Below are 16,657 nucleotides of genomic sequence, written 5' to 3'. Positions count from 1 at the left end.
CTAATTCCATCATTTCTTTTAAAACTCAAAGAAAAAGACTCCAAGAAACCTTCCTGACCAGCCTACACTTCTTTTTATTAGTACCTAGTCAGTAGACCATTTCCTGAGCACCTCCTAAGGGTCATCAAGCCCTCCTCGGACCAACATGTACTGAGCCCTTTCTTGTGCTAGGCACCATGCCAAATGCTCTGCATATCACTCTATTGCTCTGCTTCTCCATTACAGAAAACCTCCTCAAAGAAGTTGTTTATTCTTATGTCTCAATTCCTGTCCTCTCACGCTCTTTTGAACCAACTTCAAACAGATTCTTGTCCCCACTCTGCACTGAAATTGCTCTTTTCAAGGTCACTAATGATTTCTCCGCTGCTAAATCCAATGGTCAATTTCCAGTGCTCTCCTTCATTGATCTCTCAGCAGCAATCTGTACAAGAATCTGACTGTATTATATCTTCTCATAATGAATACATTTTAAGAGAAGTTAGATATTATTCCTCCAAAATTCCTTCATATTTGACCTTATGATATAAAGACTGAATAAATATATATACACATACACATAAAATCACTGTAACTGTGTCTGCTACACCTATAGGCTGACCTAAGTGTGGCTGCTGGTAGCAATGTATTTTTTTCCCCAAATGGTGAGTAATTTTGATAGAATTCTAAACAAAGCAAAGTAAAATGTTCCTTTGATTTAAATGATTAAATACTAAGTGTACACCAAGCCATACTAAGGATATTTTATAAAGTAGAAATAGAGTATAGGGGCACCTGGGTGGCTCAGTTGGTTAAGCATGTGACTTTGGCTCAGGTCATGATCTCAAGGGTCATGAGTTCAAGCCTAACATTGGGCTCTGTGCTGACAGCTCAGAACCTGGAACCTGCTTTGGATTCTACGTCTCCTTCTCTCTCTGCCCCTCCCCGACTTGTACTCTGCCTCTCTCTCTATCTCTCAAAAATAAACATAAAAAATTAAAATAAAGTTAATTTCTAAAAAAACAGAAATAAGAAATAGAGCCAGGACTCAAATAATTCAAATAATTATATATATATATTTTTTGCTAAAGTGAATGTTTGACATTGAAAGTTGTATGAGACACGAGAGAAGTCTTTTTGTGTGACACTGTCCCATACATTGCAGGATACCTAAAATTCCCGGCTCTTGCCTGTGAAATGATGGTAGCGCCTCATTGATTATAAAAGCAAAAAGTGCCCGTTACAATTTCCATAGTGCTCCTTAGCGGCTGATATCATGTAGAGAAGATGATTCTCCATGGTCTCTTGTGTTTCTGCCCAGCTCATGAGCAGAGATGATGGCTGACTTTATTCTGAAGTATCTTTTCAGGGATGTTTGTGTAGCAAACAGATTTGAAACATGGAGATAGTGTCCCCTTCAGAGCCACGGGTAGACACGTCTACTGCCCATTACAAAAGATGCAGCTTTCCTCAGTCTGGGTTCCCTTCCTGTCAGACAACCTACAGCATTTGCAGTTATCTCTGGCCCTTCCACATTGTCCTGGGGAAATGAGACTCAGGGAACTGGGGCAGGAAAAGGCAGATACTCTGCCTACTCTGATTACTGTGAGTAATATAGGTCTTTACCTAGGGCCCCAGAGGTTTGTGTCTTCTGCCAGCATCCATGATGTTGAGGTAGGCTCACTTGTTGGCTTGTAAACTGGGTAAAATTCAGATCCTACACAGTTCTTGACAACCATTCCACTGATACTCACTAGAACTACACGCTCACTCCAAAATCTATAATCTACTCTTGACCTCTCCCTGAACTCCAGGTATTTCTAATTCATTGCCATCAATACTTGAATATCAAACAGGCATCTCAGAGTGAAAGTGCCCCAGATAAACTCCTTACCTTTCCCTCAAATCCTTTTTCTCCTGAAGCCTTTGCCATGTCAAAAATATGCAAATACACCTTTCCAGTTTTTCATACTGGAAATCTTGGTGTCATTTTTGACTGCATTCTTGCTCTCCTATTATTACACATTTTATGGCTCTCTCAATCCTTTTGACACTACCTTGAAAAACCATGCAAAATATGACGACTCCTCACCATCATCATCTCTTCTGGTCCACAGCACCGTAAGACCCCACTTGGATAATTACCATTAACCAGTGTCTCCCAGAGATATCTGCATGACTCACCAACTCACTGCTCAGATCTCTGCTCAAATGTCTCCATTTTCACATCAGCCTTCAGTGACGTTCTCATTTAAAGCAGCAATCTCTGAAAGGCCTGGCACATCCTATTCCTTTTCCCTGTTCCATTTTTCTATTTAGCCTTTACCAGCACCTAATATATAAATGCTCATTTTTAATTGTCTTTCTCCTTCCACTAAAATGTAATTATTTGTTGAATGAATGAATGAATCAATATCATCACATAATCTCACAATACACCCCTATCATCCCGAAAGTAAAATATGAAGTAGTCTTCAGAACTGAACTGCTCATAACACATGTGAAGGGACAGGATTAAATGTCATGGAACAACTAACAAACAACACCAGAAACTAGGAAGCCTGGGTTCAGAGACTACTTGTGTCATTGGCTAGCCCTGAACTGCTGGGTAAGAGAATAACATTGACCCAGTTATTTCATCCACTAAACACAGATTCCCCACCTATTCCATGGGTTGTGATAATTGTCATATGAAATAAGATATCCACAAGAACTTTGCAAACTGTAAAGCACTGTGAGAATTTTTTAATGGTGTTTACCTTTAAAACATTGCATTTTAATCCCAACGTGCATAGTCACAGCCTGTATAATTTTGATCTCCAAGAATCCCTGCATGTTCTTGTATTTTCATCTTGTCTCAAGCAGTTCCATCTGTATCAAATGCCTTTTGCCCCACCCCTACTATTTGTCCCAGCTCAGATCCCTTCTACAAAGGCTCCCATGGGAATCCTAAGATGGAATTTCTTTCCCATTTCCCTATATTCCATTGGAATGTTACTGTCAGGCTTTTTAGGGCATGCCTCTTAGTAAAGGTGTTCACGTTCTTTAGCAGCTCCTGGATTGCAGTATTGGGCTGTGTTTACCTGTGTGACTCCCACAGCTCCTAACACAGGTGCAGTTATAGCATAGACTCTAGTTGGTTGGATGTGCCCAACCTATCCAGGTGCAAGCCAGAAGCAATTTATTCTTCCTTACCATGGTCCCCTAAACCTGCTCTGTGGAACTTATTTTCTTTGCTCCTGGGCCAAAATCTCAGTCACTCAGATAATAAAGCTCCAGTCTGATACACTCATCAAATGATCCAGCCCAGTTCATATACATTTTCTAAACTCTGAACTTTCATTCAGTTCAAAACTCCTCATCTCCTAGCTTGGGCTGCTTTAGGCTCAGAAGTCCACAGAGGTGGTGGAGGTGGCTAAAATGGTACATAGTTAGCTATTCTCTCTTCCTCACTTCACCCCTGCCCACTCTCTAGCTGCCCTACCTGATCTGTCCCAGGTTGGGCTCATAGAAAAAGAGATTGGGGAAGGAGCATGGTCTTATGAGGCTGGTACATTTGTCCGTGCCCTCTGCATGATCCTCTTTCCAGAGGATACTTCAGTGTCTTCCTCAGATATTGTGCACTGAGCCACCTCAGTGCTGGCTAGGCCTTTTCTCTGCATGGCCACCTGAGACTCCCCCTCTCAACCCCTTAGGTCACTTCACCATTCCAGCGTGCTTTCTAAGGGAAGAACCCTTGAAGAAGCCCAGTCTTGCTGACTTTCACAGGGTTCATATGCAGCCTTTGGACACAACTGCCATTGCCCTTCTGTCAGCGTGCACCTCACTCCCTCTATGCCACCTCTCCCTGCTGTGCACCAAGCAGGGACAACCCCATGAGAGCCTCTTGCCGCTAGACTCCCAGGTAAGAGTCAAACATTGGCCTTCCATCACTCTAGGTAACACATGCTCTTCTCTCTGCATAGCACCCTTAGAGCCCCTGTCCCATGGCCTGGAGTAAAGGGAGTGCACCTTTATCCCTCCCATTAGCCAGTGGGGATAGTGCAGAAAATGCACAGGACACTGACAATTATCTGCAAAGAATCCCCACTTTCCAACCTCTTGTCAACCTCAACTTCTTAGGTGGACAAGAAGAAGTGGGTGGTGAGCAAAAGCCAGCAGCATAACTCCAGGACTTGCCTTTAAAAGTCTGATACGGACCTCCCGCACCTCCTCTCGGAATGACAATAGGTTTAACCACCAACAGTTTTATTACTACCCTTTGAAACTCAAAGACAGAAGGGTGAATTGCAGTTAAGATCCTGTTTTAACATTTGTTAAGTTTGATATAAAAAATGGAAAATGACAAGATATGGCTGCAAATTAGGTCTACTACTCTTGAGACAAGTCCAGAAGCCCAACTCTACTAAGAGAAGATCATCTGATGGATTCTTAAGCTCCTTTCTGGGAAAGTCTTCAACCAGAAGCCTGGGGAAGCAGTGAAGGAACTGTCTTTGAAAGAAGAGCTGTTAGGTGGTGTGGCTGTAATGGACACTCAGAAAAGAGGACCATGCCATTCAGGAGTTTGTAACAAGGACAGGAACAGTAGGAATAGTCAGTCCAGGATTGGTTCTATCCACGACCCTAAGGCCCTTTTCTGACAGGGGGGGAAACTGCCTTTGCTGAGGACTACCTGTGGCAATCCTAAACTCCTTATTTAAACATCATTACTGACTTGCAGCTCCCTTTTTATTTGCCCCTAAACAAAATAGAAATTCCAGTAGGAATGCCCAGTAGAAATTCCTGTAGATGTGCTTCTCACCAGCATAGAGGTCAGAAAAAGGAAAGAAATAGAAATAAGCATGAAGGACACTAAATTACCGTGATTGAAGCATATACAATGATCTACATGGTCGCCTAATATAAAACAAGTCATTTAATCTTTGCAATCATTCTGAGGAATAAATAGAACTAGTCTCATGGGGAAACTGAGGTTTGAAATGATTAATAGATTTTTCTCATGAACACACAGATAGAAGAAACAGAGTAAGTAGTATTTGCTATAAAAAAATTCCTTGGTCTTCCTTTCCAGTTCCCACCATGTGCTCTACCTAAAAGACCACTGCTCACCCCTACCTGTCCAGATACTACCATCCTTAAAGGGCAGCTTTGACCTAACTTCCTGCATACAGTAGGCTTTGTTCCCTTCAAGGTGGAAGCAATTGTTCCTTCCTCAATATGATGGAAATTTGTACCTCTTTTGTGACATGTCACAGTTCCCATCCCCTTACCCCCAGCACACATTGTGGCCATTTATGTGCATCTTATTTCCTCTATTAGAAAATAAAGTTCTTGAGGGCAATGGCAGTGTCTTGTCTACCTTGATATTACCCAAAGCATATAATAAAAGCATTTGAGCACATTTCTTGCTCACAGTAGGTATTCAACACGTGTTTGTTGAATGAGGAACACAGAGGCATTGCAAAAAATGAAATCTCAGGTATACTGATTTCTCAGAGCCCCTTGTTTGCAGCTCAAATGAACAAGATCTGAAGGTTCGCTGTCATCAAAAGCAAACGCTGGCTCATCTCCAGAGGGCATCTACCCTATCCTGGCTTCTGCTTCAAAGTTTCCCCTAAGTCCCAGTCGCAGCCCTCTTGATCTTTCCCTGTTTGTTCATTAAAGTTAATTTGGGACATGAAAAGATCTAGGACTGAATATTTCATTAAGGGCAGGTCTTCTTAATGCAGCAACTGCAGACAAAACGTAAACATAGGACAGAGGTTGCCAGTATGAAGCCAGTGCCTGTAGCTCCTGTTTAAATCCCAACTGCTCTGTTTACTGACTGACAACTTCAGTCAGCTTTGGGGATGCTAAGAATACCAAGAGAAGTAGATTATGTCTCTTCATGAGTCCCAAGGAGCTCCAAGGCTCTCCTTCAGGGAAGGGGAGGACCATAAGGAAACAGTAATTTGTATGAAAATAGTGTGGTCTAGAGTCCTGGGTGTGGACTATGAAGATTGCTAACAATATCAGCTACCATTTTCTTGGTTCTTACTGTGTACCAAGGATTGTGCCTAGTGTTTTTACATGGGTTGTCTTTTCTAAACCTCATAGTAACCCCCTGAGGAAATACTATTACTGACCCCATATTATACTTAATGAGGGACAAATAAAATGCCAACCATGGAATAAGAGATTCCAACCAGGGCAGAGTAGTCCTAGAGTTCGTACTATTAACTGCCTCACTCTAATGTTTCTTAGGATCTCTCAGAATGTTCTAGTCTTTCTTAGCAGGCAAGATAGATTATAACCAATAACTGGTGTGGCTTTGAATGAGGTACCAGTGAGGTGTGGCCTTCATTTTTATTAAATTTCATACATAAAAATTCATTTCTGAGGGAGAATGAAAGAATTATCACATCAACTACCGGTGCTGTGAGAACCTAAGGACAACTTTGACTTATATGACATGCCAGGTGGCATATGTCAAGTTTCCAAGATTCCAGAAGACTATTTGTAAAGTTTTACAAAGCTGGAGCTGAAGGGGTGTAAATTTAGGGAGCAAAGAAACACAGTAATGTGTCATCAACCTCACATCCCATAATCATCAATTCCAACAGACATATGTTTATTTCAGTGGAAATTTTAATTCTGGGAAATGTAAGTTACTCATTCCTATGGAAATATTTTCAAAGGAGGAACTGGGGTCAGGACCAAATAAGGAACACAGAACCATAAAATAAAAGGTTAAAAAGAAGTCCAAATATATCAGTGATCACAATAAGAGTAAGTGTCTTAAACTCCTGTGTCAAAGTAACACAGATTTTCAGAACAGGTTAAAATACAAAGTTAAGGTAAGTACAAGACATGCTTAAACAACAAGCACCAGAGGGTTGAAAATATATACACATAAGTATACTAGAAAAGTAAAAAAAGAAAATAATATGTTAAAAAGCTAATATCAAACAAAAGAAAACTAAATATTAGAAGCATAATAATTAAAAGGGACAAATGCTTTCTTTTTTTAGAGTTTTAGCTATTTTTGGTAATGTTTATTTATTTTTTGGAGATAGAGAGCAGGGGAGGCGCAGAGAGAGAGAGACAGACAGACAGACAGACAGAAGATCTGAAGTAGGCTTTGTGCTGACAGCAGAGAGCCCAATGTAGGGCTCGAACTCACAAACCGTGAGATCATGACCAGAGGCTTAATGACTGAACCACCCAGGCACCCCTGTTTTCTTCTCTTATATTCACTACATCAAAAAGATATGACAGTTATGAATTTAATGTATTGATATTGGGTAGCTAGTGCATAAAAGAAAAACTGAAAAAATAAAAATAAAAAAGAGAAATAAAAAGAGAATGAACAAATCCAGAATCATAGTGAAAAAAACATAATACATCCATCTCAGAAGTCCTTATAAAAATCACATAAAATTAACAGTAATATAGAATATTCAAATACTTCTCATGGGATATTTATGAAGAAAAATCACATATTTATAAAAAGCAAAAATAACATCAACATGAAAAGAATAGTTAAACAGGTACAATTTATATACAGATTAAAAAATGTTTTCCTAGATAACTCTTGGGTTAAGTAGAAAATAAAAAGACATGTAAAAATTACTGAAAAGTAAATGGTAATGAGACCACTCCATATATCAAAACCTGTGGGATGCAGCCAGAGTGAACTTAGATAAAATATGAAGTGTCCTTAACATTCCCCTGAGCCTTTGGACTCCCTGTACTAGAACCGCATCATTCAATACAATGGCAACTAACCACATGTGGCTAGTTAAACTTAAATCATTAAAATTAAAAATTCAGTTCCCTAGTTGCACTGGCCACATTTCAACTGCTCAATTGCCACAGGTGGCTAAGAAGTTATCATATTGGATAGCACTGATTATAGAAAATTCCCATCTTTGCAGAAAGTTCCATTTGGCAGTGCTTTCTAGAGTTTGCCAGTGAACTTCCAGTCTGTCATCTTCACTGACTGTAAGCCACCATTAAGTCCAGGTTTCATTTGGCCAACCTAGCTGACATTTTACATCATTCCTAGCTGCATATTAAACCTAGAATCTCAGGAAAGTAAACTCATATTGACAACTGGGTCTCAATCAGTGATCCAATTTCACTTTATGTGGTCTAATATCCATGCTCCCCCCACTCTTGCCAATACTGATTGGTGAGGCCTTGTAATTCTTTTGGTGCATTGGTTTCCTCTCCCACTGCAGACTAGGTCCTATACATACATGTCTGGGCACTATTGAGAGCTAGTCTTGTTATGGACATGGATGTATTATGAGTGATGGGAGTGGGTCCTACAGAGACTAGCATCCCCTTGGACAGGTCTCTCCTTTATATAGTCAATGAAAGGTGCTCATGCAGAGGAAGACTTTTTTTCTCAGGTGAGAAGAGGGATTTCCTCCATCAGAAAGTCAGATCTTAAGCAACTGGGGAGGTCAAAGTTCTCAGCTTCACCTGTTTTCTCGTCCCATCCCAGTCCTATTCCTTCTCCCATAAGTGCCCTTGACTTAGCATTAGAGACTGATGGGGTCTCTAATCAAGCACTTGATTGACCCTGACATTCTAAAACCTATATGCTCCCTTGGTTTCTTAGTCATATCTGCCCTGCAATAATAAGAAATAAAGGATTCCTTAAATGTTAGTATAAAGGCTATTGAAAGAATCTGGCACTAAAACCTTCCCTAAGTTGCTGGCAGTTTTCTAGGACATGTCTAAGGGTAATTCTGATTAAACTTGAACCTCTCCCATGAACGACTCCTATCACTGAAATCTTCTGAAATGCCCTCCACACACCATGCAGCATGACATTTTCTAATTCTATACTTAACACTTAATGTATATGTGTTTATTTTCTATGTGTGTGTATCCGTGTGTACAACACATTTAATTATTTTGTAAGCTTTGTGAGGACAAGATTATCTCACAGCATTTAGTAAATTCATGTTCACTCACTTCCTGAGGACATTCTTGCTCACTCTGGCATTTTGTACCAGACAAGTGTCCGTGGCTGTGGCTGAGCCCCTTGAGAATGGGGGCAGGAGGGCAGGTTTGAGAGGAGTCTCAGTGTGGAACAGCCAGGACATGAAGGACCTCCATGGGCTCCTGTGGTCAAGCAAAGTTTCCCTCATGAAACAGCCGTCCAGCCACTCACTGTCCACAGATATGGAGCTGTCTGCCAGTTCTGCTAATCATTCACCACCTTTGGCTTCCTTCTCAGCTACTCGTGGGCAGTGTCTGGTTTGGGACAGGTGATTCCTATCTTTAGAGTCTGAGATCAGGATGTTTGTGTTTTAATGAACACGTAGTGCTGGTGTCTGGTCATGGTGGGGACCTGAAAGAACCTAAAGTAGGGCTGCTTGTCCTCACAAATGTCACTTTCAACCTCACATTGCTCTTGGGTCAGTACAGTCATTCTGTCTTCTACTCCGACCACTACCTCACAGCTGCCAGGAGTGGCCAAAGGTGAAGATAAATGTGGTGGTTAGGAGATAAGTGGAATTTGTTTGTCCCTCAACTTCTATGTCTATCAGACCCACAGCACTCAGGTGCTGGAGATAACACTACTAGTGACCCCAAACAGCCTTTTCTGACACCTGAAGTCCATTCTAGGTAGAACTGAGCTACTCAGAGAAATGCACTGGCTCTCTGATGATGGTAAATACTTAGTGGAGAAATGGGATTTGCTGTACTGAGAGCAAATTCCCTTCAGAGAAGCTCAACAATTCCCCAGGTCAAGACAAGAACCAGAGAGACTATCAGAGATTTCTCCTCCATAGTTCACTGGGTCACAATGTCATACTCTTGTTTCCCTTTGTACCTTTAAAGACCATTCAGCTCTTTGAAGTTTTCTGGGTGTTTTGACCACTAGCTAAAAAGGAAAAATTGTGGGGTGACAAAATTACTCCCTTCTATGCAAAACCCCCAAGTATTTCCCTTTCACCTCCTTCCCATCCATTCTCTTTCTCTCTCCCTCTCTCTCTCCCTCTCTCACTCCCTCTCTCTCTCTCTCTCTCTCTGTCTCTCTACTTAAAAGATGCAGATGCCACAGTTCTTTCTTTTCATTAACAGAAGATGAAGTCCTGCTAACTAGGCGGAAATTGGTACTAGAATCCTGGTTTCTCAATTTCCAGTCATTTTCCCCCCATTTCACAGCCCTGCTTTCCTAAAGGTGGGGGTTTTGCAGTAGTTGCCATCAGGTTTGGAACAACAGGTACTTATTTTTCTCTCATTTTGCTTATGAATTTTTCTAAACTTTTTTCTATGAAGACTATGTGTTAGTTTTGCATTAGTTTGGGTATTTTAGCCACAATAGCAAACAGATGTGAAAATTTCCATTGCTCAAGAAAAACAGTTTATTCCTTATTTATTTACAGTCCAAAATGAGTGCTCCTGAACAATGTATAGGTTTCTTATAAGGAGTAGTCCAGGAAAACTGTTCCTTCCAACCTAGAGCTCCCCCATCCTCAATAACATATAGTAAACTGTGATAGTCTGTCTAAAGCCAGAGAAAGGAAAGTAACATGGAAGAATATGTAAGGGAGAATTTAATGAGTGAAACCAGGAAGTAGTCTATATCATTTCCATTTATACCTCAATTGGCTAGAACTCAACTGCAAGGCAGGGCAGGAAATGTAGTTCATCAGCGCACAAAGGAAGAAAAGGACATGAACATAGTGAATTGTTGGCCAGTGTATGCCACACTTGTGTAAGAAAGGAAAGTTGAAATTAAAGTGGAATAAGGAAGGTAAGTCCTTCTGTAAAGCAATCTTTAGCTCTCTCTCTCCTCCAGCACTTTTATACTCAAATCTTCACTCTCCCACTGTAAGGAAATGGCCTTCATCTTCAAGGGCATGAACAGACTGGTTTTCTTGTGTGTGTTTGTTTTGTCTTTGTTTTGTTTTGTTTTGTTTCTGATAATAAGTGGGTGTAGGAAAGGGAGATACTGGTCAGGGCTCAGAGTCAGTGCTGTGACCTCAGTGTAAACATTCCTCCTCCCCACTGGGGGTGCTATCTGCATGTAGGTGCTGCCTCTCTGCCTTTCTGCCCCACAATATTGCTTGTACCCTGATTATGCAGAAGACTGTGATGTCTGCATCCTTCATCTTGAGTAATGAATTTCCTCCTCTCCCACACACCTATCACTGTCAGAGTAACTCCTATTCCCCATACCTCTTGCAATAAATCCGGAACCACTGTGTGCCCAAAGGCCTGCCTCATGTTCCCTGTACCTTGCTTTTTACCATCCCCTCTAAATGAAGACACTTGCCCTGGATGTATTACCTCAGATGCAGCTGGCTATCATCTACTGCCTAAGACTTTTTCTACTTATAAGTATTAGATACATAGCAAATGTAATTAGAAAATAAAGTTGATGAACTAATTCACATTAAATATAAATAGCTCCCTGAATCTATGTCTGAACACATTTGCATTTAACAACAAATTACACCTTAAAATCCCCAAACTGATCTCAAAAAGTGGTTTTTCAAGTTTATCTACTATCTAGTACAGAGTGATTTGGGGGCAGGTGAGGGTTCCCCAAATCTGTTACAGAAAAAATGAAGTGGCCAGGTACATACTTAGTATGTGTTTATGTGAGTACATCCCCAAATGTTTATAAATGTTTATGTTCAGGAAGAATATATTTTCTTTCAATATATGGTCAAAGATGTGAGTAAGGGTTCTTAAAAGATACACAAATATTTGTGAGTAACCCAGGCCTTTTGTGGATAATCTCTAGTTCATGCACCACTCTACTGCTTCTCTAAGCACTGGACAGGAGCAGAAGAAAGCAGGCCATGGGAAAAAGGGACAGTGTGACCAGAAGCATCTCAAAGGCCCAAACACAAAGCTCATGAGAGTGCACATTCTCACAGGTGCATACTGGGGAATATTCATCTTCCTTTTTTTTTTTTTTTTTTTTTTGGCAGAATTCAGTTTGTTCCCAGTGTACTAGAATGAAATGGAACAACGAGACCCGTATTACCAAAAGTGTAGGCTCTTGTCCTGAACTTTGAATTCTTTCTGGGAGCAGTGGGCAGAGAGAGATAATAAAAAGAGGAAGAAGTTAGCTCTGTATATGTAGCCTACAACTTGAAGGGCCCTCAACAGAGAGGAGAGCAGAGAGGTCCTGAGTTTTGTCCTCACTCCTTAGTAAGACAGATCTGTAATTTCATGGGAAAGTTCATAGGTCATGTATACCCAGGGCTATATCTTTTCTCTTATGGACTGCATCAGGCCACAGTGATCTTTAAGGCCATGATAGTCAATGACTCTCTCCTCTGTCCTTCATGCCCTCCTAGGAACAAGGGAATATGGGACAGGCTGTGGAAAATATCCTACAAAGGTTTGCTGAAGATGTTGGTGGGATCCATCTTAACGATTTACGTAGCATTCTGTCTTGATGATGGGATGGTGTTGATGGACAAGAAGTACCCACCAAGATTTATGTACCCCAAAGAGTGGCAGCACCTCACTATGTTCATCCTCCTCACCTTCAACGGCTGTGTAGATGTCACGAGCAAGAACTTGCTACCTCAGAGGTGTGTGGTCCTAGAGAAAGGTACCTTGGTCCTGACCTTCTATGTGCTCCTGCTGTTGTTGATGTCACATGTCCAGGACTCAACAGGGATAGAGCTTCAGATTCATTATCTGCTCATCGTGGTGGTGTTCCTGTTGATGCTGGTATTGACCATACAGCTGTGGACTCCTGACACATTTCACCTCTTGCTAATTGAGACTTTTCTGTTCCTGATGATGGGCTCCTGGCTGATACAGGGAGGCTTTATTCTGTACAGACCAGTCACTGGCTACCCATGGCAGGATGATGACATCAGTGACATCATGTTTATCACCACCTTCTTCTGTTGGCATGTGATGATCAATGCTTTGTGTCTGCTGGGAATCTATGGAATCTCTTCCTTGTGGCATTGTTGTTACCGTCCCAGCTTGAAGCTGATGGGATCCAAAGAAACTCCATGTCACAGGGGCACTGTAGGACCCCTCTACAAATTGCTGCAGGAAGTGGAACAGTCAGAGAAAGAGGACCAGGCTCTTCTCCTTTCAAGGAGCTCTTCCTGAGACAGGGCCTAGAATGCCTGGCACATTGTCCACCCATCTTCTTCCTTGTGTGTTCACTCAGACAGTGCACTGTAGCCTTTTTGGTGCCCAGTGAAGGTAATGGCCATGAAGGAGAGCAGTTAGTCTCTATGTGCTGGTATATCTCCTACCCTTGAACTTCTCATTGCTGAAGAGATGAGGAGAGAGGAGTCTGAGAAAAAGATGTTGATGGGATTGGTGGGTGGTAGGGAGAGCACCAGGGGAGTAGGTAAATGTGTGAGAAAGGCCATGGGGGCAGAAGATGCAAATGAAGGGAGGCCTTCAAACGGAGGAGAGCAGCATCCAGCAGTCATGCTGTCACCAGCTACTTCTCCAGCCTTTTACTTGAAGAATAAAGACTTCTCACAAGTCAAACTGCAATATTGGGTGTCTCTGCTTTCCAACTTAAGTGACAGCACCATGTGGAAACAGATGTGGTACAATTCACTTCTCCCACGTCTTTGAAGTGATAAGAATCTCATGTGTATTTTTTAATTTGGGTAGATTCATATCATTTCAAATTTTGCACATAAAGTAAAACCCAGTAATTCATATCACAATTTTTCAAGTTTCCATAAGCCAAATTTTCATTAAATGCCACCACATGTCTTATCCCTAAATTCTAATCTAGCCAAGCAAGGTGTTTATAAGCTACTTGTTTAACTACCACCAGTCCAACCAGCAATCTATTAGATCCTAATTTATTATATACTACTCTTGTGCCTTTGCCAAATAATAAGGTGTACAATTTAGAAAAAACCAGTGCCAGTCACATATTTAGTACACAGAGTTATTTCATACCCAGCATTAAATCTCCGTGCACTGCTACCACCAAGAATTCCTTCTCCAGAAATGTTTCGTATGTTCCGTTGACCTGCAACTCTTTCAAATTGTACTTTGTTATCTTGCCCATGCTGCTGATACATTCAGCTCTGTCTTATTTTACATGGGGAAGTTTTGCCTCACTAAAAGGTAGGTTCCTTAAGAATGGAGAATTTGTCACACCCTAGTTACCCAATTTGCTTTGCATATTCCAGGATATAACATTGTCCTCTATGTGGTCAATACTTAATGAAGTTTCACTTGCTTCCGGAGCCTCTGTTTCCTGTGTCTCCTAAATATAATGTTTGACTGCTCTGTGAACCCTCAGGGAGGCATCTAGAGTGTAATGTCTAAATCATCTAAGCAGTGTGTCCACTCACTTCCTGGTCTGTGTGTAAAATTAAACCTCCACTGACCTATTTGAAAAAGTTCTCTGTATGTTATTGCTTAGTATATCTGCATAAGGTACCACCTGTTGGTTTTCCAGAAGTTTCTAAGACTCTGATGGGCTGATTTGCCCAAAGATTCATGGCTAACCAGAGGCAGGTCAGAAACTTAGGCTGGCAAGTCTGAAAGTGAAATCCTTGCTTCTGTCATCTGGGCTCCACTGACCTCTCTGCAGAGGAGGGGTTGACTGATCCAGACAAGGAAATGGGTAGAAAGTAGGCAGACCCCCTGTAAATGAGTAGAACAGTGCAATTACTCACCCCTTCCTCCTAAAGAGTATATTTGTCTCTACCCCCTTGGCTCCTTGAGGTATGAAGAAGCTGATGGGCTCTTGCACTTCTGGCTGGGGCTTACATTTCTAGGTACAGGACAGAGCAGAGCCTGGGACATGTTTCTTTGAGTATTTCTAATCCTTCTTGTTTCTCCTATTATACCTAGTTCCTGAGTGCTTTCCCATTATTTTTCTTTAGGGATCCCAACTTTTTTATTGCCATTTTTAATATAATCATGGTAAATGATGAAGAAATACAGAAAACAACTCTTGGTCTTAACAAGTTATTTGTACCCCAGTTCTAAACTGCTGAGGAAATATCTACTAATAAATGAATTTATCCTAACATAATACACCATAAAACATACCTTCTGGGCAACATACTTGCATTTACAGAAATTTATTTATTTATTTATTTATTTATTTATTTATTATTTATTTATTTACTGTGAGTGAGTGGGGAAGAGGCAGAGAGAGAGGGAGAGAGAATCTCAAGTAGGCTCCTTACTATCAGTGTAGAACCTGACACAGGGTTCAGTCCTGCAAATTGTGAGACCACGACCTGAGCCAAAACTGAGTCAGACACTTAACCAACTGAGCCACCCAGGAACCCCAGAAAACTATTTAAATTAAATGTACTTCTAATAAAAAAATTCTCCATGCTATTTTAATGGAATTCAGCAAACTCATTCTAAAATATATCTGGGAAAGAAACAGAGAGAAGACCCTAGGTCTTCTTTCTTTCTAGAAGAAAAAAATGAGGAATAAATTGCTTTACCAGCTCTCATAATACATTATAAGTATTCAATCATTAAAACTGTGGTGTAGAAGCAAACAAGTATCATCGTAGAACCTTAAACCAACATTGTGTAATGTAACAGAGTCTTCAGAAACAGAAATACGTAGTGAAAAAATTAAATACATGTTAAGAATGGGCTCTTCAAAAAATGTGAGAAATAATTGGCTCTCCACTTGGAAAAACAAAACAAACAAACAACAATAGCTTAGTTTCTATCTCATACAACACACACACACAAAGAATAATAGATAAAAAGATAAACATGAGCAAGAAGCCTAAAAAATGTTTTGAAGCGGTTGAAGGAGAGTATTTTATATTAAAAGACATGAAAATTTTTCTGGGGATAAAACTCTGAAAAGATTAGCCATTTTGTTTAAATTTCCCACAACTAAAAGACATAAGCAAAAGAGATAAAAGGATTACTGTGAAGAATATTTTCAACATATGGAACAGACAAAAATAAACTGATGTTCAGAATACACAGAGATGTTCAAACATTAACAAACAAAAAAGCAACCTAATATTAAGAAAGCAGGCAGAATATATAAGTGATTATGTCTTAAAAGAACAAATGGCTAATAAACATTTTTTTGAAATGGTTAAACAATTTTGAGAAAAAGCAGATTTTTAAAAAGTAGGATCTTTATTTAATGTCAGGTTGTCAAAAAGTGTCAAAAGTATTGAAGAAATAATATTATCCATTACTGGAGATGATGTAGGGAAGAGATGTAGGGAATTATGATACAGTGCATGTGGCAATGTAAATTGGTCTACATTTCCTTGAAGTCAGTTTGGCAGAGGTTGCCAGAATTTAAAGTATACTTATCCTTAAACAGGCAGTTGCACTTTTGCTGTCTGCAGTAGACATCTCTCATATGAGTGTATCACCATCTTTGAAAGAGCTTCCCAACATTTGAACAATTTCCACTTTATCAGGCATGCCTTCCTGGTAGATTTTTATTTTTAATCCCTGGCCTCCCTTGTAGCTAGCTAGGGTAGAGGCATGTGACCCACTTAAGACTTAAACTCACAAGTGAACAATGTAAGGAAACTGGCTGTGCATGGGGTTTCTATTCTGTAGAAGACTAGCAGCAAAGATAGGCACCTATGTTCATCATCACACCGGTCTGTCCCTTAGTTCTGGGGTCAGTGTCAAAAGCAGCAACCTAATCCCATTTCAACAGTGCAATCCTGGGCATTAGTCCTTCATACTTAAACCTGAAGTCTTT

At 40.5% G+C, this 16,657-nt stretch overlaps 1 protein-coding gene across 1 annotated transcript; it reads left to right on the top strand.

Moving 5' to 3' along the window:
- Positions 1-12,165: 12,165 nt before the first annotated feature.
- LOC120243226 (transmembrane epididymal protein 1-like) lies at positions 12,166-13,071 on the top strand. The gene has a single exon (XM_039249310.1). It carries the CDS (start codon positions 12,166-12,168, stop codon positions 13,069-13,071), a length of 906 nt encoding a protein of 301 aa, XP_039105241.1.
- Positions 13,072-16,657: the final 3,586 nt, after the last annotated feature.

Source organism: Hyaena hyaena, unplaced genomic scaffold (genome assembly GCF_003009895.1).
Source record: "Hyaena hyaena isolate Hyena2069 unplaced genomic scaffold, ASM300989v1 scaffold_337, whole genome shotgun sequence".
NCBI classification, from domain to species: domain Eukaryota; kingdom Metazoa; phylum Chordata; class Mammalia; order Carnivora; family Hyaenidae; genus Hyaena; species Hyaena hyaena.
The sequence above is the reverse complement of the archived record's forward strand: the minus strand, read 5'-3'. Positions and strand labels throughout refer to the sequence as shown.